Here is a 26634-nt window from a genome sequence, read left to right as displayed (position 1 = left end):
GACGTTAGCTTTAAAATAAATGTTACTGCTTTCATTGTGACCAGGGCTGCCGTGATCATGTGTTTGTATCTCACAGAAGGATTCTTGTGGGTCAACTATAATTCTAAGTATATGAAAACAAAACAATTAACCAAATAAGCAGGCTTTGCTGAGTAGATGAGATATTTTCTTATATTTTTTCTGAATTTTGCTTTAGTGCATTGATTTGTTTGAGACATTTGGCCCTTGCTTTGTGCTGGATTAACTCTGTGCACAAACACAGTGAACAAGTGACACATGGAAGCAAGATCACAGTGCGAATCCAGAAGGAAAAAATGTTCACCTAAGAATATAAATTACTACGTTAATGATTTCTGTAAAGAAATAAAATTTTTAAAATGCTATAGGACCTGATTATCTTATAGGCAATAATCAAAATAATCTTCTCTGAAGAAATGATCTTAAAACAAAGCTACAAATTACAATAAGCAAGTATGTACAATGTCTGATGGAACATTCTAGACAGCATGAAGAAGAATTGCAAATGTCCTTAGATCAGTGTGAGTTTTGGTGGGCTCTAGAAACAGAGAAGGAAAGGCCTGTATTTTGCTTTGAGGGCCTCTTATAGGTAGGCAGGTCAAAAGGTCAGGAATTTGAGATTTGGACTAACTTTACTGAGAAAGCGTTACTATGTTCTTACCATTATAATTTGCAACCTTCTTGCACTGTGATATGGGTTGGATCAGGGTAGGAATGAAGCAAGAAGACCAGTGGTAGCAATAAAAGCAGAAAAATAATGTGTTTAAAATATATTTTGAAATAAGCACCGTAAAAGGTGATGGGACTGAAAAGAAAAAAGTGGATTGAAGAGTGATTCAAATGGTTTTGCTTTAAATTTTGGGTGCAAGGTGGGATCATTTATTAAGACTTGTAACACTGGGATGAGAGTGGTAGACTGCCCTCAGGCAACCAGACTAGGATATTCTTAATTTTATTCATTATTTAATTAATTTTCTCCTTGTTATTCTCATTTTTATTTAGCAACTATTTACTAAATGCTCATCAGATACCATGAATTGTGCTAATGTGCTGGTATTTCCAGTGAAAATGAAGATATATTTCCTTCATTCTGAAACTTTTAGGCTAAGAGAGGAAATGGGGATGAAAAATCAAATAATTATATAATTAAAATGAAATTGTAATGGTGATGGTAATCACTGATACAAATCAGAGGTAACTAAATAAGGTGGTTTGACCTAGTTACGAAAGTCTCAGAAGTTTTCCTCAAGAAAGTATATTAAACTTTAAGGCAAATTAATAATTTTGAGATGGAAAATAAGAAACTTAAAGGTTTTAGAACAGGAAGGAATTTGGTAAATATCTGAAACTGTTAAAAGAAAAGAAGATGAGCCTAGATTCTTTAATAGCAGAGCCCAAGGGCTTCGGTACCAAAATTCTAATGTATTACCTAGTGCAATCCTGTGGAGCAGGCATAAAGGAAAAGGTAAGGAAAGAAGGAACGGAGAATCAATACTGCTGTTAAGTGCAAATGACAGCTTTATCCCTTGGAAACATTCTCGGTAAGAGAAGGGAGAAGGAGGCAACAGAAAATGGAAAAATGTTCAAATTTACCTGCCAGCTCTCTTTTCTCATTGAATAAATCAGTATTTACTTGACAAGGCATTAACTTTTCCAGACCTCTAGACTGAGCATGAATGGGCACTAGGCAGAGGTGCACAGCCATTGTGTTAAGAGGAGAGATCCAGCAAGGTCTGTCACAGGCACTGAGGTTAGTGAGTCACAGTCCTCATAATCTACCTAGAGCTGTTTATTCTAACAGGGGATGGCCCGGGCAAATGAAAGCCTCTAAAGCAGAGTCCAAGAAGTGTTGGACTGGGAGTCACTAGGACTGGGAGCGAGAGGCCAGGGAAAAAGGGAAAAGACTTGATTATGTAGAGCACTGAAAGCCAGACAATTATTTTTTCTCATATTAAAAGAAATAAAAACACATTCTTTTGACATTGTTCATAGTTTGCAAACCACATGAGCAGATTTTCACTTTAAAAACCATCTTGCCTAGATAAGATTTAAAAAAGGAAAAACAGATTATAAGTAAATGTAGAAAAAAGCATTTAGCATAAAAGTGATCTAGGGTGCCGCAGCATATTGGTGCATCCCCACACTGCAAAGATGAGGCAAGAAGATTGCAAGTTGGAGCTCAGCCTGTGCAACTTCGCAACTTAGTGAGTGATCCTATCTCAAACGAAATACTACAGAAATACCTGGGAATGTAGCCCAGTGAGAAGGCCTAAATTCAGTCCCAAGTACCATACACCCCACTCACTTTGCCCCAAAAGTGCTCCAGTCAAATAGGTTACAGTGCAGAGAAGGCAGAGCCAGTTCCAGGGGATTCACAGAGAAATCAACAAGAGACTCTGATGTTGGATCAGGTATGAGAGTTAAGGAGAAGTGTGGTACAGAAGGCCTGGGATTGATGGTTAAGTAACTGAATAGAAAATGTTGCCCTCACTGAACAGCACAGCGGATGGTAGGAAATAAGTTCTGAAAAAGGTGCATAATTGTATCAGGTGCATGGTTTTATGCATTCACTTGTCAAATACTGACTTAAGCATATATTTCAGACACCAGAAAGTGTCAAATACAAGCTCGTATGTGAAAGCCTCAGCTCTCAGAAAAATACTGGGGTAAGAACAACGTGAAGACACCTGTCTGGATACAGAAATGAAAGCTTGGCTGGAAGAGGTGTCTTAGGAAGAGAATAAAATGGTAAAGCAGTTTTTTTTTATTTTTTATTTTTTTTGTCTTTTTCGTTTTTATCAGTACCAGGGATCGAACTCACGACTGCCTGCTTGCAAGGCAGGCGCTTATGCCGCTGAGCTAAATCCCCAGCCCCGAAGAGAATAAAATGGAAACAAGACCTAAAATTCAGTCTGCAAATAGTTCTGAAGTCCTATAAGGATCAGATTCTATATTCTCCTGGCAGTTTATGATGTACCTACTTAACCAGTATTCCCATAATACTTTGATAAAACATTATATATATATATATATATATATATATATATATATATATTTCATTCTGCTACAAATAGACCAATGAGTAAACATTTTTTTCTGCCTGTTAAAGGAATTTATGTAACTGAATGGCAGTTTAATTTATTATTTCTTTCAGGAAACATCTGAGAATTTTCACTTCTTAGGCTTTCTCTGTTTATGTATAAAGTGTAAGATATCACCTCACAGCATAACATGACAAACCTCATCACATGAGCACATTTCTGGCCATGTACTGAAGGTTTCTGAAAAGGCATTGTACCTATGTTTGTTTCAGATTAGCCTAATTTATTTTGGCAATAGATCCTCTCCATAAGATTTCATAAACCTGAGGATATATGGCTTAAAGTTCATTGCTCTATTCTATTTTGGGGAAACAAATGAGAACATCAAAAGAAGAAAGTGATCTCATTTTTGGTTTTTGATAAGGAAATACAAATATCAGATTAAAAACATTCAGAACAGTTACAGTACTATTGAAGCCACTTCTGCTAACAATAATATTTCATTAATCAAAATTAAGGACAGAATGATTAGATTTTTTAAAATCATATAAAACAATTTTTCTAAGTTGTCACTTTTCAGTGGTTTTATACAATAAGATATTGAATGTTTTCATCTATATTATGTCTTGTTCTAACTTAAAACAAGAAGTGGTAGACATGATCTATAAGTCAACATTAAACAAAAACATTTTTCTTTAGCATTTCTAAGGAGATGTAAAGAATTTGGGAAAGGAAAAACTGCTATCATACTGATTATGAGCCTTAGTTTTGGAACTAGAAAGCCATGAGTTTAATTTAAGACCTAGCACACAGTGACTGCACTTCCTGAGTCATTTAACCTCTTTGCACACAGTTATTCTACAAACTAAAAATGGGGTTTCAGGAATAAATGTGATAATGTATTATAGCTTTTGGTATAAAGATTTTTAAAATAACAATTTTCTTGTGAGACAGATTGAGTGTCCAAATTTTAAAAGTTGAAGTCAAATGTATCACTAGATACATTTGAAAGTATGACGTATTATACATTTTCCTAAAAAGAAGTATTTCTTTGTATTTCTGAAAAATAATTTTGTGAGTATATATGTATCTTAGATTTATACTTATCATAGCTATAAAATTTATTATTGTGTTATATTTAATGATCTTAATATCATGAGCTATATTTGCAAATCAGTAAACCAAATATTTTATTTATAATCCATTTATATGTCATTATTTTTACTTCATTTATAGATATTCCAGAATCAGCAGCAATTGTTGTTAAAGTTATGTAAATTCCAAATCTTCTTAAAAGGGTAGAAAAAATACAAACATTTTTAATGTACATGAAGTTGAACTTTTATTTGGAAAGCTGAATTTCATGTGTAATGAAAATATTTTTCAATAATACATAATCATAAACATAATACAAACACCACTTTCAATACAAACACATTTAACAAAGTTTTAGGAATACTACTCTAAGTGGAAAAAATGTAATCTGGTGAAACCTCTGTATTTTGTTTCTTTTGATTATGCAATAAAACAATTTAGAATATAAAACAATGTAAGCTTTGGCTCAACCCTACTTATTTCACTAGGAGAACACTAGGATATATACTACCACAGTCCCATTACAAACCCAGTCTCATTATAACTAAAGTAAAATTTCAACAAGAATTGTATCATAATGGCGTGTAAACATATCTAAGATTTCAATTGTCAACCATGTTTAATTGCTTAGAAAACACACCAACATTTCTCATTATTGTCCTCCTCTCTTTAGCTTGTCTCTTCCATGAGTATAAAATAGGAAAAATATTATTAGAGACTTCCAGCATAATTCCATTGTGCTCTATATTTTTATAAATATGGATACATCTAAAATATCAGATGCCTTTCTACCAATAGAATAAATTCACCAAATTCACATTTTCTTACAAATATGCATGCAAAATTAGTGGAAAACACTTTTGTATAGCAAAGACCCTGCTTCATTTTCTTCTGATTAATCATTTCAATGGCATGTGCAAATCATACTGCTCAAGGAACAGCAGATTTAGTTTCTTTTCCGTAGATTTGTTTTTCTATAAAAATATATTTATGTGCTCACAGGAAAAAGGTTAGGTTGGTGTGTGGGATGATTTTAGATACACAATTCAATTACAGATTTGTTTATGAAGTTAGAAGGCATCTTAGCTTTTATCAGTTGCAAATTTTTCTTCATAAAAAAGAACACCCTGTGACAAGATTTATAAGCACTTTACAGATGAGTTTGAAGCAAAGTTGTTAAACAACTCCCTAAAGTTTATTTACAAACTTCAGTGCTGGAACCAGGAAGAGAACTTGGACTTTCCTGACCCATGGATCCCCTTGTACGAACTGATTCCCATCCACAATCCTTGAAGTTATATACAATCTATGACAGTAAATAATGTTTGGAGTAGACTCCAGAAAGTTATTGCAAAACCAGTTAAGAAAAAAAAAAGTTATAAATATTTGTTTCTGTTTATCACTCAGTGGGATTTTTGCAAATGATTATTGCCCATTTATACTCATAATTGAACATCATAGATTCCGTTATTTCTGAGAGGAAAGAATAAAATCCATGTTAAGGTACTTGGATTTTTCATTAAATACATGAATAACATAACTTCATGATTAAAATAACATAAAGCCAAGGGCTATTGCTCTTGTGCTGAAGATTCTCAGGAGATATTAAATAGTATCCAGGAAAGGACGAATGAGTAATACCAAAAATTATTCATAATCCAGTGTCATTTTTCATGCCCAGAAGTTTCAACCATTCTGAAGCTATGACTAGAAAACCATTGTTTATCAGGCAGCCAAAGAACAATGAAGTCTACGAAAATCTAAACATTCAGCAATCATGTTAACTTCTAACTTAGAGATGATTAAATTTATAAAGAATCTAGATTTTTATAATCTAGTTTTTAGAAACGGTTTCTAGCTTGCCTGATCTTCTTAAGATCATTTTTTTGGTTTCTGACAAAGTTGAGGAAGTAGAATAATGGTAAAATTAAATGCAAAAGTCCCCACCTTCACCTCTTCAGTAGCCGAGCATCACAAATTACTTCCAGGTATATGAATACATGGTGATTCTTCTTCCAGAAAAGTTGTGTGCTAAAAATCAGATGGAGATGGAGTTCAAATTGCACTGACACATGATGGATCCTTACACTCATTCAGATCAATGATGAGGATGCCTTCCTTCTACACGGTTTACTTCCTGGAGGGTGGGCAAACTCTGAGCCCATGAAGTGTGTCTTGAACTAATACATACTTTCGCTATCTATACATTTTAGATGACACATAAGGTTCAAAGGGACAACTAGATATCCCACATGCATTACTACACTGACAATAAATGCCCCCAATTTTGGTTCCCAAAGGACATAATGAATCACATAAATCAAAGTTGAGGGTTTAACTGCATACATCACTAATTACAGTTCAAATAATAAAGTAATATCTATGACCAACTTCATAATCACAGTTAATAATTTCATCATAAGGTTAAAAACTAGTTCCATAAAATCAAGTTTAAGTACTAACTTTACTGATATATATGCATAGTTTTTTTATAACATTTCTAAAATATTCTCATTTGCTATTTTAAAATAACTAGTAGCTCACATGCCAGGAAATAAATTCCAGGAATCTCTACCAATTTTTACAAATGGAAGACTTAGAAAAGAAAAAAAATCATTTACCATAAATACATTTAAAATATGATACAGACAAACATATGCATAGGAATTGCTATTAGAAACAGATTTCTTTATTATGGCTGGGATAAGAGTACACTCAATAAAAAAAAACTGTATTTTGAAAAATATGAAATAATTTCCCTCAATATTTATATAATAATTTACTTTGATACTGTCAATAAAAGTAATATAGGAACAAAATCCAAATGATTTATACAGTCTTCAGTTTGGTTTGTTACTGTCTGAAGCCAAAGAATGATGAACTGGAGCTGTACAATCATACCCATTGGTGATTCTTTCTCACACTTCAAAATAAAACACATCTATATTTTAAATTGTGTAAATATCAACATCATATGTACAATGCATTCATGAAATATATGCAAGTATACCATCATATAAACATACAAAGAAATAAAAGCAATGAATTTAGAAAGAAAGATATTAAATAGATAAACCTATTAGAATCCAACCATTGGCACTTTATTCCTGTCTTTCATAAAATGATGCTTTGAACACCACTCTCTTTGCAACTTGTGTTAATAGAAGGGGGGGGGAAAGGAAGTTGGTTATGGGTGTCATAACTGATAAAATTAAAAATTCGTGTTGAAATAAAAAAAGCATAACTCTGTTTAAACATTAATAACTCTGGGCAATTAGTTAGGGGTTCAATAAATAGTAGTTGATTGTTTACCTAAGACTTCTAAGAAAAAAATTAAATAATAAATTTAGACTGTATGTATGCAATGCAATATTTTAATAAGACATTCACATTCCTTTTTACATTTTAAATAGCCAGTTTGCTTACAATCTTTTAACCTGTAGTGAAGCAAAGTCACTAAAAGAGTTCAGAGACCGAATACAAATGTGCATACAGAGATAAACCCACAGCATAGCGACACCTATGCATACACACTGTGTAGTTAACACCAGGCAGATACGGAACAGGCCAAATAGGTACTTGGAATTGAGAAGTGTGTCTAAATACAGAATTTGTTTTGTGCTCTGCATTTGGAGCACCTGAAAACCAAACCAAAACAAAAACAAAACATAGGCCTGATAAGGCTGCTGTTTTAGTTTTTGAAGTCAGTGCTACTGTCAACATAATTTCAGGATATCAATCTGCCAACATGTATCTATTCCTACATGAAATGCTTCCTTGAACAGAGAAATATGAAAAGTTGGGTTGAGCCATCAATGTTGTTTGCATGTGTTGTGTTTATGCCCGGAGTGGAAATGTCGCTGTGGAACTCCCATTGCTTTCAACAGATCCCTTCTCCTTTGATCCAGCGTAAGCTCCAATAAATGATCCATCTTCACTGAAAAGTCCATGGTCTCCCTCTCCATACTGGACTAAGCTGTCAGCACTTTCTGTAGGTTGCATATTCCTATTGAGGGAGCGAAGGCTTCCTTTGAGAGGCTTTTCATCACTGTCACTAAAAAACAAACAAAAAATAGTCTAACAAAATTTGATATTTATGATCGCATAAAGCATTCTTAAATACTAATAGGTTTTATCATTTTCAGAACATTAGTATCTACATGGAAAATACTAGAACTCGAATGACATATCTACAAGGCAAGTGTTAAAAAAAAAAAAACCAACCAACCCACATCATTTTGAATAACAGATAAATGGTTTTCTACTATTCACAATTTATTTTTGCTTCTCTTCAAAATCAGGAGATTTTTGGAAATATGTGACAATTAACCCTCCTACACAGAATTTCTATGTAAATGTTTGTGTGTTTTGGACATTCACATGTTGAATTCCTAAGCTCTGATGAAACAGCAGTAAGAGGTAAGGCCTTTGGGAGATGATTAGCCACGAGAGTGAATATGCCATGAATGGGATTAGTTCTTTAATAAATGAGGCCCCAGAGAGGTAGGTAGCTCCTACCACCATGTGGGCATAGAAATAGCAAGTGCCATCTGTGAACAAGAAAGCTGACTCTCACCAGACACTCAATCTGCCATTACATTGACCTCATCTTTTCCAGCCTCCAAAACTGTGAGATGCAATTTTTTGTTAATTATCAACTATGTAGTTTATGGTATTCTGCAAAAGCAGAATGAACAGACTGAGGTATAAGATAAATATTATTTTCCTTACTTCATAAACTTAAGGAGTTCCTCAGCCGCGTTTTAATTTTGTTTTTATTTTTGATAGATTATTCCCATATTCTCCCAAAATTTTCTTTTGTCTGGGGCAATCATTCAAATTTTATTGCTTGTAAGGAACTCTTTAATAGTGTTATAAAACCCAGATTTGTACTGTATTTCTCGTATCAATTTATTCTTCAAGAAAAGCAAATCTGAGTTAGGAAGGCATCTCTCAAATGATACAATCTTGTAACTTTATGATCAAAACTAAAAAATTTTACCAAACAGTATTATAAATCTATCTACCAAATAAAATGACTTTTATCAAATCTATAAAAAGAATAATTTAGAAAAAATTAAAAGATGTAAAGTATTTAATAATTTGTGATATTCACCAGTTCTCTTCCTCACCTATGTCCAGCCTGGCCAATCTGAGCACATAGTATTTTCCTCTTACTCTAATTTACCTATGATCAGGTGGCTTGCTTTGACCAAACATAAGTGAGCAAAAGGGAGCACGTATACTTCCAAGTGGGAGGTTTAGAGACAGCATTTTATTTCTGGATTTTGGTTTCTACAGCTGTGGGGACCCGCTCTCCCAGAGCACCTGATGCTCCTGAGTGAATAGTTGACCACAGAAATGTGTATGGAACACACAACTTAAGAGAATATTTGGAAATGTTTTTGGAATCAGCATAGTCCAAGCTGTGCTGAAGATGAAAAAATGATTGGCTCCAGAACTAGGATGTTACATTCCAAAAACAAGACAAAGCGAAACCAAACAAACCATGAGACGCTGACTTAGAGGCCGTGCAACTGGTGATGAACCAATAAGAAGACAATATCACAAGAAGCTATTCATGCTATTTAAGATCATCCCAAATTCATGCTATTTAAGATCACAGCATCTGGGAAACTAACTCCTGAAATAACTTGGATAATAATTGCTGGTGAATGTTTGGGACAAGAAATTGGAAAATATATTAACTGCTCTAAAGGGATGTCATAAAATAATGCAGGAGATAATGTTGCTTATGTTTTTAAAGAAGCAGCAGAGTATGGGAAAATTAGCTTTTCAGACAAGATACTTATATAATTTATTCTGGAACTTGCTTTCTATAAACCTAAACTAATATTGTCTTCCAAAGCATTTTGGGCAGATGTCATAGGTACCAAATGGTTACTGCTTTATGCAATTTGCATTCATGTATAGTTCCACAGGCTTTATTAAGTACTCAACTTGCTGACTCAATCTATAGGGCACAAGAAAATGGATAGATGTCATTTTGAACATGAAGTTACAAAAGGACAATGGCTTGTAACTATGCTGTTTTCTCTGAAAAAGCCAGCTATCATATGGCAAGCTGCCCCATGGAGAGATTCATACAGTATGGAATTAAGATTGATCTTTGGTCTGTGAGACGGATTTCCTTACTTCCGTAGTCTGCAGGGAACTGAATACCCAGGAGAGCACTAGGAAGTAGATCTAAGCCATTGGATGAAAGCAGAGTCCTGGTCAACTCTGAGATAAGTGTTTACAGTTCACACTGTAAGACATTGGGAACAATTGTCATGAAGCAGCTGATAACTAATAAAGCAGCAATATGAAAAATGTATGGTCAAAAATACAATTTCTCTATTTCTTTCTGTTTCTCTCTCTTTTTATTGTAGAAATAATTTAAAGTCATTGTCATGGTTTATTTCACTGGCCCCCAGGCTTCATGCGTTTATGCATTGTGATTGGTTTGTCTAGCGCTTGGATTGGTGGTGTGAGGGCTACATCCACCTAGGGGTGGAGTCAGGACATGATGTAATGGCAGGAAGAAGGTGTGTCTCTCTCCCTTACAGGTTTGCATTTTGCTGTTTGCAGCCACCATGAAGGGCTGCCCTGCCATGCCACGCTGCCTTGGAGCCAGCTTAGTATGTACTGAAATCCCCAAGAGCACAAGAAATAAACCTTTCCTTCTTTCATCTTGGGGACCAGGTATTTTGTCCCAGGAACAAGTAAAAAGTAACTAAGACCATCATTCTTGTAATACAAAAGCATAAAAACAGAATGCTAAGTAGTACAAATAAATATAGATGAAGAAGAGATATGATGAGGTGCAAAAATATATCAATTATATCATTATAACCAATTAGATTATTCAGTGTCTTTGGTTACAGTGATGGTCATAGCAATGAAGCAATGAGAGCAAATCAGATTTCTTACTTGATATGCATTCTGATATCATACTACTACATAAAATCGATATGAAGTGTGAGCTTGAAATACATTTCTTTGCCACAAATATAAAAAAGATAGTTGATTAAAACTGTATGATGACATACAAACCAAAAAGAGCTAAGAAATGGAGAGGTTGTGGAGTAAAAGACTGTGGAGAGATACAATCTGAGACTGGGGTATTTTAATATCTCCTTAAGAGCTAAATGTCTTGTACTTCATCTGTTGCTAGTTCTCCCATCACAAGCACTCTTAGATTCATAGATTTGATGTTCTGCAGTTCTAGAGCCTGATTAATTTCCTTTTGAATGAATGTATTGACAGAATGTCTTCTAGACAGAAGTAGTTGTTCCCTTTCATGTTATCTTGTTCTAACTCAACTATTACAGTTATTTACATGTATGTATCTTTTTCCTCTGCAGAATTGGTTCATTTAGAGAATTGGGTTTGTAATCTTTTTTTACCATGGTAGGTACACACTCAAGACTTACTATATGTGTCTGGGATATAAACTAAATGGAATGCAAATTCACAGTGTTTTCAAGATATTTTAACTACTCTAATTTGTATAAGTGAACTGCTTTTGTAACACATAGAATCTTAAAAATCCTGACTCACACATAATTACACAAAGTGTGGGTAACACATTCTTCCTGCACACAGAAATTTGGTTCCTATTACTAAAGTAAATCCTATTCATGGAAAGTATTCAGAGTAAAGCATTACAACATAGTCTCTTAACTATTAAGAATAAACACTTATTGTCCATTTAACAAAGACAGTGAATCCATTTTTAAATGGGAAGCTACATTTACCTGTATTCACCAAAAGTTTCATCTTTAGCTGACTGAATTTCTGGATCTGGGTGCAAGTCCTCCTTTTCTTTTACTATAAAAAATAGAGGGAAAGTTATACAAAGGCTTTTCAAAGAGATTTTTAGCAATATTGCTAAGTCATGGCATTACTCAACATTTTTTGATAGTGATACAAGTTTTCTTGTGGCTAAATTTCCATCAGTTTCCTCTCTGTGTAAATGAATTAGAAAAGCTTTTTCTGGGTTCTAATTTGTCATTGTTTTCAGCATGTAGCATATCTTCATGTGACTAGTCTTTATTGCACAGGCAACAAGTCTTATAAAAGAATCCATTTCTATAGCTTTCTCTACGATGGCCAAATTACTCTATATTCTTTTAAATAAATAATCCTATTATACCTGTCATTAAACTAACATGAATGATAAGGATCAATTCTTTAATTATTCTACATCATTGTTTTACTCAAAGTTGTCTCAATAAAAAGTATATTAATGTCTGTACTAACATTGTAAAGTTAGGTTTTATTCTGAATAATAGGACAAAAGTCTCAGCTCATGCTTCGTTTTTCAGAAAACTCAAACTAAACCTCATGGCACTTCTTACTGTTACTTACTAGGAGATTGGCTTAGTTAACCAATAACAAATGATGTTTTATTTTTTGTTTAGATATACGAATTTAGGGTGTTCTTAGAAAATGGATGCCTATAATTCACAAATGGTTAATAGTTTAAGATCTTCAAAGAGGAGTGCTAATTTTTAAAAATAATTTACCTTGAGTATTTATTAGTTATTGTGAAATAATACATAATGTTTCAGACTTTGTAGGAAAAAGTAAAACATGTAACTGTGTAAAGTATCTATGTAATGTGAAAAAGCTTAGGAATCATGCATTTGATGCCTTTATTGGTTCATTCTTGATAAGACACTCAAATTAATAAAAAAATTCACCAAACTGAATGTCATCTGAAGTGGCATGTAAATAAATTTTCCTCTTTACATGAAAGCAGTGGGAACACTAAAGAAACCCTATACCTATACATGTATGTGTATATACCTAGATATACCTGAAAAAGACAAAACAAATCTGAAAGTTGAATTTAATTAAAATAAAAATATAAACAACTAGGGTTTTTCAAATTTTATATACTTATTCATATTTATTTGCTTATATTTACTGTATCATTAATTTGATATATATATATATATATATATATATATATATATATATTATATAATAAATGCCATGAAAATGAACAAAATCCATCCTTGCAGTGGTTGAAAAGTGGAGACAGTACAACCAGAGTGTATGGTAAAGAAATCCTGAGTCTTCTATGTTTACAGAAGCATGCTATAGATGGTTCCTTTCTTTTTAAGACATTAAAATATGTGCATCAAAGAATAAATTTCAGTATCTCTGATATTTTAAGGACAGAAAATAGAAATGTAGAAGAATTATAAACACTATTCCAGTGTGTTTTAAGTAATCGAAATGAGAAAACAAGCATTCCTTTCAAGAAAATGTAGCTCAGTGATGGGGAACCTACGACATGCATGACATTGTGTTTCATTTTTAAGAAAAAGATGATAATATATGAGCAGTTTGAGCTTGACTGTAGTGTGCAATTTAAAAATATAAAGATGTGTTCAGGAACCCTCCTAGAAATTTCAGTTTGTTAAGTTGGATATCATAGTAATAAAGTTTTACCTGAATACTTCCCACCTTTGTTCCTCTTCACAAAACAAACAGTTAACAATATTAGTGTGAGAAGTGCAATTGCACACATCAATCCAATAAACCAGCCTTGAGTGGAGATGTCATCATATAAACCAGCATATTCTGTTGTATAAAGAGAAGTCACAACACTGAATGTTAGAAAGTCTTCAGCATTCTATTCTTTTAGGAAAATCAGACATTATGATTAAGCAAACAAAATAGCATCAATTTTATTTCTCCTCTCAATGCTCCTAGGGGAAAAATGACCTGAAGGATATTTCACAAGGAGAACACTGGCAAGTCATTTCTCCTTTATTAAGAAAGGACCTTCAAGTTGCATGGGAATCTGAGTATGAGCATCAAAGGGTTAGAGAAGCCAGAGCAGCAGGGAGCAAGCGAAAGCACAAGCTGCCTTAGTTATGCACAGATCACCATGGAGCCTCTGTGTTCTTCAATTGTATGCTTTGTCTTTTTGTTTTAGTTTTTGTTATTAACACATGTTAATTAGCAGATATACTTTTAAGCGATTATTCTATTAAAATCACTACGAGATAAGTCGCACCACTGTGAAACACTTTTCATTTTGATAATTTTAAAATCCTTTTCTAAAAAAGTTGAAACTATGATTTACATAGGTAATATGCTAAATATTTTTTACCTCTAATACAGGATGTATGTAAAATTAATCCACCAGACACAGATGTATTATCTAAGACTACCCCGGACACAATCTCGTTTCTCACCTCTCCCTCTTGTCTCAATTACATCTTGAAAAATGCTATCGTTATCACCCCAATTCTTAGTCATTAGGTGAACTATGTGTTCCGCTCCCGGCTCAGATACCTCTACGGGGTTAATCTTTTGAGTAAGATTTACTCCTTCTGATATCTTCCTGATATCTTTACCTAAGAAAGGTGCACAGTTAAATTACATGAATTGTAATTATTGAAAGGCAGGTTATGAAAAGATTAAGAATAATACTTTTATTTGACATGAAAAAAATCACTTCTGCATTTTAATGGTTCCTGAATTATCAGGAAATCAAGATATCATCATTTTCAAGGTTTTCTGTTTTAACACTCTGAAAATGAGTAAATAAAATGACTTCAACTCATGGTCACTTAAGACGTGAATGAGGTGTTACTATAAATCTGCCTGGTCATGTGAATGGTTTAAAACCACACACAGACTTTTGAAAATTTAAACATTATAATTTTTGTAATTTGGACTTTCATATAACTAATAAAGAAAATTGGATATGGCCTTTTGGGCTTATAATGTATAATAATACATTTTTAATCAAATATATATTAATATATGTTAAGGAAATATATTATTTATGTTTATATATGTATTTATTGATCATATCAATAAATTCTATGGAATAGCATCATGGTATGGTCATATAATAAGCATATTCAATTTGTGAAAAATTAAAAATATAAAATGCAGGTTTATAGCTACATGTAAATGGAATGATTTCACTGACATACTGAAAGTGATGTAAGAAAATGATACCTTTTCAAATTTATCAGTTTTATCAAAACATCAATATAACATAGAATTTTATATGAAAGATGAAAATGGTGTTAAGTATATATCAATTTTTGATCTTGCAACAAGTATGCAAATTATGTTTGTTCAGGTTCATAAGTTTAGTGGAATAAACTCAGTATAATAAATAAAAACAGAGTTAACAATTAGCATATGAAATAAAATAAGTTCCTTATTGAGGATATAAGGAAATATAATTTTTTTTAAGTAAGTGCATGGTAATGTAAGTACTTGGATATAACCTTTTAAAACAGAATATTGATTGTATAGTTACTGAATAACAAAGGAGTTTCATTAAAAATGGCCCTAGGAAAGAAATAAGTCCAGTTATATAGCTGAGCAAAGCCTTTAAAGCTGATCACCATTAACATGGAATACATTTAATTTTGATTTTAAAAAACAGAGGTGTTAGTAAAATGTTAACCAGTGCAAGCTTTTGAGAAAAGGAGCAAAGTAAGTGATTTATTGAAATCACCAATGACACAAAATAATATTTTTTAATTAACTCTACTCTTTCTCCCCTCTTGAACTCCTGAATGAAAATCTCCTGAAAACTGAAGTAACAACCATAGAATAATACATGTGTTAAATACCCTACTGTAAGTAAAAGTCAAATAATCTTGAAATGTGCTATCTAGGCAAAACAAAAAGAGAGATCAGTAGCAATGACGCCTAAATTGCATAAAAGTTTTAATTTCAAGAGTGCTTAATCATATCAAAATGTATCTCCTCAGTGGAAATATATTTTTGCAAAGACCATGTTGAAATCCAGTGGCCAAAGATAATGCAAATATTTCCCTGCACATAAGGCAAGTTTTGCCTATAGAAATCAGAGTCAACTGGGGAAGGGGGCAGTAGCTGGATTACTGAAATGCAGATTCCTGAAAAAGAGCACAAACACACTAGTAAGGAACATTTTTAAATTATTGACAAGACAGTGAGGATGTTTATTTTAAGACTCCCAAGCTTCTTAGTTACATCTATCGTTTGCATAAAAGACGGAGCATTAGTTATATATCACACAAACAACATTTCAGTCCTCCAAAATATATGTCCAGCTTTAATGTATCCAGGGCCCAGTTTTCCTACATACACACTGAAGCATGTAATATTTGTAAGGTAATTTTGTGACTACCTTGTTCTTCTATCCTGCATTTGGCAAGATTGACACCAGCATTTTTCAGAAAAATGATTTTTCTTCTATCAAGATAAACACAGCCCTGGGCCATCAAATCTGTTTATAAAAAGCAAGGAAGTTGTATATTTGGATGACTACTCTTCTGACTTCTCTAAATTGAATACTTAATATCCAGTCATATAGATCAAAACCCTTGAATAATAATAACATTTAGTTACCAGAAAGTTTTCAATCACTTTTTGAAGCCTAACTCTCACAACTAGATAATTAAGTTTCTTCTTTCACGTGGTGTATGATTTATCCTTAAAAAGAACTAAAGGATTTTCTAGGATGTGAATGGAACTTACATACTGTTCCCTCAGGAGGGAATATAAGTATCAAAAGAACCTGGGTGGAACATGAACCTTTGTTGTATAGATACTGTAAGAACAGTGAAAGGGGAGAACACATTGACTGTAAATATCAGAATAATAATTCATGGGCAAAAGTATTGATTTACAAATAGCGACTCCAATGTAAATCTGTAATTGTAGACAATTTAACTATCATCATTACTCTTTCTTCCTCTTCTTGCTATTTCTTCCTTTGAGTCTATTGTTTTTCATGGTACCATAAGTAAATACATTCAAGAAAAGTATTTATAATTTAATCATGATGAATAAATGATTGTTTCCCTTCTTGCTATTTCGTATTTCCTTCTTCTCTTACTCCAAACCTTTCTATGTCTGACTACCCAGAAACTTCTAAACTCTCTCCTTTTGATTTTATTAGTGTGTGTACTGTGTTTATTAGCTCTTCTCTCCTACTTCCTTTTAAAAATTCTAGCTTGTTACTTCTTTGCTGGTACAACATGGAATTATAGAAAGCTTAGCAAGCCCACTGTTAAAATCATAACTGGAGAGATAATTTGGGAAGGAAAATGACTATGAGGTGCGACAAGTCACAAAAATGTAATTGAATTAAGAGAGTGGTACGGCAAGTGAAACCATAGACTCATAGGCTATTTCCAAGCACATTATTTGTCGTTAACCTCAGACAGTAAAACATAACTGGCATATGAATTAACGTAAACATGAATTAATGCAGAAAAATGTGATCTATGAGATCTGTGCTATGAAATGTCTATCAAGATTAAAAGCAAGTATTTTTCTTTATGGAAAATTTTCCCAAAGAATAGTATCTCTCTGCTAACCTTTCAAAATGCTTTATGCCCTAATTCAATTAAGTAGAACTATGGCTCCTACCTCTATGCATACTAAACTATGGCTAGTATGGCATTGTTCAGAAATCCACAGATTTATCCAACACACTTTTTACAAACTAGTTTAATAAATTTTGTACCAGTGTCAGTGGAAAACAGAAAGTCAGGCTGATTTAAATCAGAATCATTTCTAGTTTAAAGTCAGTAGTCTGGAGAATTCCTTTCAGGACAGTTCAAAACATGCAGAAAGCTCAAGTACTTACTCCCTTCTCCTAATGTGGCACTTTCCTCGGTGACTGGTTTCCCACAGCCTTTTGAAGTACAAGCCCTCAAATAGAACTTGTACTTGGTAGTTGCATTGAGGTTTGAGAGATGCCAGCTAGACTTCGATGGAGTTGTAATATTGATTTCATTTAAATCCCCAATCTCATCTGTGTCATTTACTAAAAAAACAAATATTGAACAGTGACGGTTCGTTTTATAGTACCTAATTTAAAGTTATATTACCTTTTATTTTTCTCTACTTGTGCTTGTGTAATGCAAAGAATCATCTTAATTATTCAACCCATTTAATCTTCTGACATAGATGGCCATATCATACCTGACAAAACTGAGAGCTGTCAAGAATAAACACTTTGTCCAGATCTACAGCTGTTAAATGGCAAACAGAGATTTGAGCAATCCATGCTCTTTTGGGCTTAGGAACTACATTTTGAATCATTGTGTCACACTGGAGACAAAGACCTTCATAATAAAAATAATGGGCTTTTATTTTCAAGCTATTCTTAAATTAAGTACTTGATCATCTTCTGCAGGAATAACTTAAGTGATTGTGTGTTTTGTATGGTTTCCAGTTTAAATGGGGCAGCAAATAAGTACAGATACCCCTTGAATTACAATGACATTACATTCTGATAAACCACTCATTAGTTGAAAATATTGTAAATCAAGAAAGCATGTTCAAAATCAGTGGTCTTTCATGAGATGCAAATTAAAACAACACTGAAATTCCACCTCACCCCAGAAAGAATAACTATTACCAAGAAATAAACCAGGAACAAATGCTGGAAGGGCTGCGAAGAAAAAGCAAGCCTTCTCCAATACTGAAGGGAGTGTAGACTAGTATACACTCTGGAAATAAGTATGGGGATTCCTCAAAATCTAGGATTAGAGGTCCCAATTGATTGAGCTATTACACTTCTGGATATTTTCCAGAAGAACTAAGAACATTGCACCACAGTGATATATGTGCACCTATGTTTACAGCAGCACAATTTGTAATAGCCAGATCTTGGAGACAACATAAACGCCATTCAACTGAAGAATGAATAAAAAAGATGTGGTATTTTTGTATATTGGAATACAACTCAGCCATAAATAATGATAAACTTGAGACTTTTATAGCTAATGGATTCAATCAGAGACCATACTCATAAGTGAAATACATCAGACCTGCATGTGTAAACATTATTTTGTCTCCCTTGTGTGAGAAGCTGAAATAAATAATATGTACATATTTTATTTATATTATATGCATCTTTTATTTATATGTCTTTATTATACATATATATATATGAGTTAAATAGTTATACTACTAATTGCTCTTAGTTCATTTGAAAAAGATTTGTGTTAATACCATTTGGACAATTAAAATTATATATCTTGTACTTTGAGTAATTACTTTAAAGATAACAATATATATTATATTAACCATTCTTATCCTCTAATTATGTTTTGAAATTTTGTATTATTATTTTGTCTTTAAAATAAAATTTAAACAATAAAAAATAAGCATTTAATGTGCTCACTTCAGCCTCACATATACTAAGAAAGCATTTAATAAACCTAACCTTCTGAGTGTCATTACTTAGCACCACAGTGTACTGTAGAGTGTATAAGTGGTGTAGCCTCAAGATCATGAAGCTGATTGGAGTTGCCTCTGTCCAGCATCAAGAAAGCATGAATTATTAGTATAGGGAAAGATCAAACCTGGAATACAATGTTCACTGCATGCTTCCTCAGTATCATAAAGTCAAACCATCATTAAGCGAGAGTCATTTATACTCTGTATAGAACAAATAAACTGGTGAGTTAATTAAATATTTTTAAATATTCACTGCATGGCAAGCACTGTGCAAAGCACTGAGGAGCAAAAATCCTGTTAGGTAATTTGTTTTAAATAATTTGTATATGAGTATAGCATATAAGACTTCTCTAAGAACTGTCCAAATGCTGAACTTATAGGTCCAAGTCATGCAGCTGTTAATCATCAAAATGTCAATTAAAAAGGTACCAGAAGCAATATAAGAATCCAAGAAAATATACAGAGAACTGTCATCAAGATAACCAGCAATGACTAAGAACATGTAATGGCAACACCAAGAAAGTTAAACTACCTAAAAATGTGTCAACCATTTTTTTTTGTTTTTTGTTTTTTTCGTTTTTATCAGTACCAGGGATCGAACTCACGACTGCCTGCTTGCAAGGCAGGCGCTTATGCCACTGAGCTAAATCCCCAGCCCCGTGTGTCAACCATTTAATGGTAATAGAAAAATATGTAAATATCATGATCACAGTATTTAAAATTACACATAAGCAGTATTATCATCATAATGGTTAATATTTTACTTTCTTACATGTTCTAAGAGCATGTTTTTTAAAAAAAATTTAAGTCACATTAAGATCAGTATTAAGATTATAATTGAAACAATGTTGAAATGTTATTAAGAAAAAGATAAGACACATGTTTAATTAAACATATTGATATCAAAATACCTTCAAATGTTTCTTCATTTCTTTATGCATTTTTAAAAACCTGGTTTATGGAATGTACAAGTAGACTAACTGGCTTTACATCTTAACTGAGCAATCACTTCCTGAGAATTTAAATAAGTGCATACACTCTATAATCTCTCAATTCCTCCTTCCATAAAATGGTGACAGTTCATATTTTGTAACTTTTATTTTAATGGAATAATGCAAGGAGAATACACAGCTCTGATTTGGCTACATAGCAAGCACTCAAAAACACTAAATTGTTACTTCCATTTGGTTTATGCTTACATCTAGTAAAACATGTGCCAATTCAGCACAGATCATCAGAAACTAAAGCTAGTACTGGTTGCTGTTCAGGTGATATCCCATCACAGTACCAGGACAAAGATTCAATTATGTTTTGCAAGCAGAGGATCCTGATTCTCTGTAGTATCCCTGTTTTTCTATTTTGGGATTCTATATATTAGGGATTCTATATAGAATCCATAAATAGATTGTTGATATTCTAAAGGGTTCATTGTTGGGCTATTACTAAACTTTTTGTGGTCTCAGTCACCTAATATCTATTTTGAGATATAGCTCAGGTTTGAACACTATTAAGGTAGCAGGTGCTAAGATTTAAAGTGATCTATTTTGTGTTCAAATACTTTAACCCAATGGCACAGAAGCACATAGAAATAGATTATTCTAAGTATTGTTTGAAAACAAGTCTTCAATTCTCTTGAGATTATCTGCTTGAACTAGAGAGATAACAGAGAATTTTATTAGCACAAGTATATTTAGGTTGGGATTATAGTCATAGATCTGAAGCCAAAAAGGTAGCATAGTTTGGTAGTCACATATCCTTTGAATAGCTGCTATATGGCTTACTAATGCTATTCCTTGAAATATGTCTTAATTCTCAAGGCTTCTTTGCATTTAAATAATAAATCTATTTTCTGGCACCCAATGGTACACTGTTTTACTTCTAGAACAGGTATCAGCAAAACTTTCTATATTGCCTAGACTAAATATTTAGACTCCAAAGACAATATATCCTCTTTGCCATGAGAAAAAAGCTATAGGAAATGTGTAACTATAAGCCATGTTCCAATTATTGACTTATAATAATTGACAGGGGCAGAAACGTAACTGTGCTATAACTAAGTATGATAGCCTATGAACTACAGTCTTAAGTGATTCTTAGATCATTCATATACAAACAAACTATTAAACCAAAAATTAAATGCTAGCTTATAACCTTAATTCAATTTTCTGCTTACTTATTTGGTATTGTAATAGATATCCAGTTAAGTTTCCATTTAGCTTCATAGGTCGATTCCAGGATAACGTAGCTGTATCTTTATCAACTTTGATGACCTTAAGGAAACTTGGCTGTTCAGGTACTAGAAAACATAAAATCATGAGTGACTACTCATAAATTAGTAAATTTCTAAAGAAAAACAAAAGTCCCAATGGATTACTAAATTTTATAGAAATGGAAGAATTATCTCATATGAAGTACATATTAACTACTAAGAAAGAAAATATTTAGCGTGATCATTGGATAATTTTCACTGTTGGGATTATTCTTCACTATTACTCTCTCACCTCCTTCTGGTGTTTGGAATATATAGGGCTCACTTTCTGGACCGGCTCCTTTTGAATTATAGGCTAAGACTGTTAAGTGAAATTCACTAAAAGCATCTAGAGAAGGAACCATCCCATAGTTTCTTTGTCCTGAAAATCTCAGAATGTTTACTTCTTTGGGATGTATTCTTCCATCCAACAGACTTTTTGTTTTCCACCAATTTATCTGCAATGAAAATACAAACCCTTTAGCATAGCAACAATGGTAAGAGATTCTCTTTTTACTTCTTCTGAAACAGTTCATGAACAGATAAATTCAACAACCAGAAGAAAAGAATATAAAAACCTGATATCCTTTCAGATGTCCATGGACTCTGTCCTTTGGAATTGTTGACCAGGTAACTTTAACTAATGTGCTGTTTATAATATCCACACTAACAACCACTGGTGCAGTATCAGGATCTGTGAAGAATATAAGGTAGATTAAATTCCAGTAAACTCCAAACATGACATGATGACCCTTTCCAATGGTGATTTTTATAATGTTTACTGGGGGAAAGCACTTTTGTGAAATCAATTCCAAATGACACTAAGAGCTTATTATCACAGAGAATTTTCTCAATCAAAATGGACCCTTAGGAGAAGAGGGCACACCATACCGCATTGAAAAATGAAGTTATCTAGATATTCACAATGTGGGCAAATAGGCATGGAAATTTAAAGCAGTGTCCAGTAGAATATTCTGCGGGCCCGTTGCTTTTTAAAGCAAGTGATCTAAAGAAGTAATGTTGAAAAATTACTTGAAATTTTGGTTAATTAAAGACTAATAACAACAGTTAATATTAATTGAACATATTCTATTTGTCAAGCACTAGTAACATAATCCAAGAGCCACTTTATGAGATGGATATCATTATTCTGATATATCAAGAAGTGTATGCAGAAGAATAGAACTAACTCGAAGTGCTGAAGATTCAAACAGAGTTCACAATGATGCATTTTGTGTCTTTAGATTTGAGTGAAAAAATTTGAACAGCAAAGGAATAAGAAGTTATTTCTTATTCACTTTTTTCTTGGATCAAAATACCACTCTACATGACAGAAGAACAATGAAAATAACTCAAAACACAATATAATGTATTCTCTTTTTCCAGGAATTGGAGCAGTTATTATGCCATTAGTTTCACCAATATTTCAAAATTCCATATTGAAATCTGGATCTGGGCCTCATTAGAATTAGAAAGGATCCCACCATCAAGTGAGGCCACTGGATGACAGCAGGTGGCTGTGAGGATGCCCTTGTCTAGTACAGGCAAATCTAACTGAAAACCTCGTGATACCAATGCTGCCCAACTGACAGTAGTGATAATTTCAAGTAGTATTTGACTTTCAAAACAGAAATTACTGAGGAACTGAGTGAAAATGAGGCTTCAAACTACTCGGTCAGCACTGTGCACTGGTCACCTGTCCCGTGGTGAACCCTACAGGAGAAAGCATGTATATACATCTTTTATGTCTTACAGCTAAGATATTCACTTCACATTCAGTAGGTGCCCCAAAATGTTTGTGGTCAGGAATGCAGTACACTCAAAGGAAATGTCTTCCAGGATTTAAGGTTTCAGGTGCAACACTCACAGTCTTCTCCAGAATACAGAACCACTGATTGAGGCTCAGGTCCGGAGCCAAGCTGATTGATGGCTTGAACTTGGACATCATAAGGAGCATAGACACTGGGCGTCATAACCCGCAACGTGTGGTTTGTAACCGTTTCCTCTTCCCACTCCACGGGGGCTCCTTGTGGCTTCCAGCTCACCCTGTACTCCAGCCCTGGCCCATTCTGTTCCATGGATTTCAAAGGCTAAAACAGAAGCCAAGACCATGAATAAACTGACAAAGACAGAGCAGGAAATCACTTTAACGTGGCATGAGAGTGTTACAAAGAGATCTTAAATACCCACTTTGGGATCAGACATAGTTGTGAAAATTTTTGTCACTGTAAATTTAAGCTTGTTTATTAGCCCTCTATCACATTACATTATGAATCATGCCCTTGTAGGTAAGAACGAGTTTGCATATATGAAATAATTTACAAATAAATTCCACAAAGGGTTTTAGCTTTTGCCTAAGCCTTCAACTATATCCTGTCTTTTCATTTCCAGAGAATTTGGCAGAATTGAAATACATTCTTAGATTATAAATGGGAATTCCTCATAGCTTTTCAGCCAAACTACGCCTGATCACCTGATTTCATCTTTGCTATCTTTATTCCTAAGTGGAAAGAGATAAAGTCAGTATTTAACTTTGGAGAATACACATGTTTATATATTTGTACCCCAGAAACAGTAGTTCCTTCTTATGGTAAAGTAGTTTCCAAGCTCCATAACCATTGTGTTTCTTTAAGGGAAAATGCTTCTCTCACCCATGTTATTTTGCTAAATGGATTTGGTGAAGGATTTCTAGTAAAAGAAGCTGGATATTTCCACTCTAAGTTTTAATTAACAATACTCTAATGAAAAAATATAATTTAGACTACCCATTTAATTTCACAAATAGAAATTTTATTCAAATCATTTATATTTTTAAAGTATGTTTTAATAAAATTTGATTTATAGATTGTTCATTTATATAAACACTTACATAAAGTTCACTTATTTTAAGCATAATTTCATTTGATATGTGTTACAATAATGCCATATAAAATGTTCTTCAAGAATTGGTAATGCTTCTTCCCTCAGTATAAGTCACTAAAATGCTTATTATGGGCACTGACTGGAATTAAATTGAAAACATCATGCTGTATCAGCAAGTAGCTTTATATTCATTCCAAGATGAATATTTAAGTTACCTCAGAAAATAAAATCCAAATGAAACAAAAACTTTCTGAGAATTTTTAAGGTCACTACTTGTACTTCCATTTATTGAAAAGTTGCGTTCCAAAGTATTTCTTAGCATGAAACAGATATGTATTCACCAGGGGTTTTCGCATTTTCCAAGAGAATTAGAATATGAACTTTGAGCTCGGTATACAATCTGGAATTATAATTTCTTTCAGCATCTATTGACAGCAAATATACACAAATAAGATTACTCAATTTATGTGTTTGCTCCAAGAATATAGTTAAATTTAATAAAGTACACAGGTATTTGAAAGTAAAATGTGCTACTGTTATGAAAACTCTTTTAGCTATATTGTGAGATCTTCTTTGTACCTGGGCCCCTGAAGAAACAGCAGGGGCACTTTTACTTGTCTTTGGGGCAGTGAACAGCAGCATCTCAACAATTCTTAAATAAACTCCATCACAAAGAACAAAGGTAAAGTAGAAGATCAAAGATAAAGCAGGCAGGAAGGCCACAAGTCAGTGCACCACGAGCAAGAAGTCTTTACAGGAGATGGTGTTTATTAAATTGGTGTCTAGGAATCTCTAGATAGGAGTACACAGATGACCGTCAAAGGATCTGAGAAGTTCATGATGTTGTTAGCAAGGAGTCTCTGCTTCTATCATATTTTCAAAGAGAACTACGATAAATAAGGTTTTAACTACCAATCTAGAAAATAAATGAATCACCACCCTACCTTAAATCCATTCTGTAAAAAGTAATTGAACAGTTTTATTTATTAACTGACAACTACAAAATGTGTGTGTTTCTGTTTGTGCATATGTATTAGATACAGCATTTTTGAAATACGCATGCAACTCTTAACACCTAAACTGTGCTAGTTAATATTATTGCCTTCTTCATACACATACCATTTTATTGTGGAGAAAAGACTTTAAATTTATTCCCGTAATAATTGTCTAAAATAAAAAAGTTTCATGAACGCATTCATCATGTTTTATATTATTCCACTGAATTTCATTTAATTCTATTTCATAGCATATAGATTTTCTTTTCATATTCTCAAGATAAATTTAAAAATTATGTCACTAGGAATTTTATAACTTTGCTGGCTGATTTAGTCAGGTAATTGAAGGCATTTCTACTTCCCAAAATACTGTGGAATTTAGTTGATTTGATGTTATATCTTGTTTTTTTGTGTGTGTTTTTGTTTTTGTTTTTTGTTTTTTGTTTTTTGTTTTTTGTTTTTTTTTTGATGGTTGTTTTCTAGTTGTCTTTAAAATTAGACCACTTTGGGGTTGGGGATTTAGCTCAGCTTAGTAAGTGCCTACCTTACAAGCGCAGGTCCATAAATTCAATCCCGGTACAAAACAAAACAAAACAAACAAACAAAAACACTAAGAAAAAGAAATTAGACTGCTTCAAAATTCATATGAATAGTTTTAAGAGCAATGGGAACTATCAAGCAAAAATCATCTAAAGGGGAATATTTTAATTATCTATTCAGGCTTCACTGGGTTCTTTTTTCTGTTTTGAGAGCTGGGTCATTATCATATTTTAATACTTAAGTATTTGAGAAATCATGACTTATTTAATACACAAAGAGTGCAATTTAGAAGATAATGAACACTAAAACACTTACTTTTATCATCAAGTTAAATTTTAAGGTGTTGTTTAATTTCCGTGTAATTCTAAAACAAATACTGAGAACATCTAATCTTTTCCTACTGCTCATCTGTGTAGCTAACCCTCTTGTGAACGATCAACTTTTCAAACAAATTATGTATCTATGATCATTGTCGTGTAGACAGGGATAATTTTGTGAGTAGTACCTAGAAGGGGTCTGGTGTTTTACTCACAGTGTTTGCTTGTGCATTTTGAAAATAGCTGACATCTAAAAGATGCCATTACTAAAGGAAAGATTCATTCAA

At 33.0% G+C, this 26634-nt stretch overlaps 1 protein-coding gene across 6 annotated transcripts in view; it reads right to left on the bottom strand.

Annotated features, from left to right (window-relative positions):
• Window positions 1–6821: 6821 nt before the first annotated feature.
• The window catches only part of Chl1 (cell adhesion molecule L1 like), a 186146-nt gene continuing 166333 nt past the window's right edge, over window positions 6822–26634 (bottom strand). For 5 of the 6 annotated variants that reach the window (XM_063260266.1, XM_063260264.1, XM_063260268.1 and 2 more), the window contains 9 exons: window positions 23501–23723; window positions 22212–22327; window positions 21887–22091; window positions 21559–21681; window positions 17785–17964; window positions 14372–14533; window positions 13620–13751; window positions 11915–11987; window positions 6822–8208 (listed from right to left, as the gene is read on the bottom strand). In XM_063260266.1, the coding sequence (XP_063116336.1) occupies window positions 7992–8208; window positions 11915–11987; window positions 13620–13751; window positions 14372–14533; window positions 17785–17964; window positions 21559–21681; window positions 21887–22091; window positions 22212–22327; window positions 23501–23723 (1431 nt within the window). In that variant the 3' untranslated portion in view covers window positions 6822–7991. The remainder of the gene's footprint in view (window positions 8209–11914; window positions 11988–13619; window positions 13752–14371; window positions 14534–17784; window positions 17965–21558; window positions 21682–21886; window positions 22092–22211; window positions 22328–23500; window positions 23724–26634) is intronic. The other variant, XM_063260269.1, reaches the window with a different exon arrangement.

Source organism: Cavia porcellus, unplaced genomic scaffold (assembly GCF_034190915.1).
Source record: "Cavia porcellus strain 051 isolate PalLab524CR breed Dunkin Hartley unplaced genomic scaffold, mCavPor4.1 scaffold_13, whole genome shotgun sequence".
NCBI lineage: Eukaryota > Metazoa > Chordata > Mammalia > Rodentia > Caviidae > Cavia > Cavia porcellus.
Note: the sequence above shows the minus strand (reverse complement) of the source record. Positions and strands in the feature narration are given on the sequence as shown.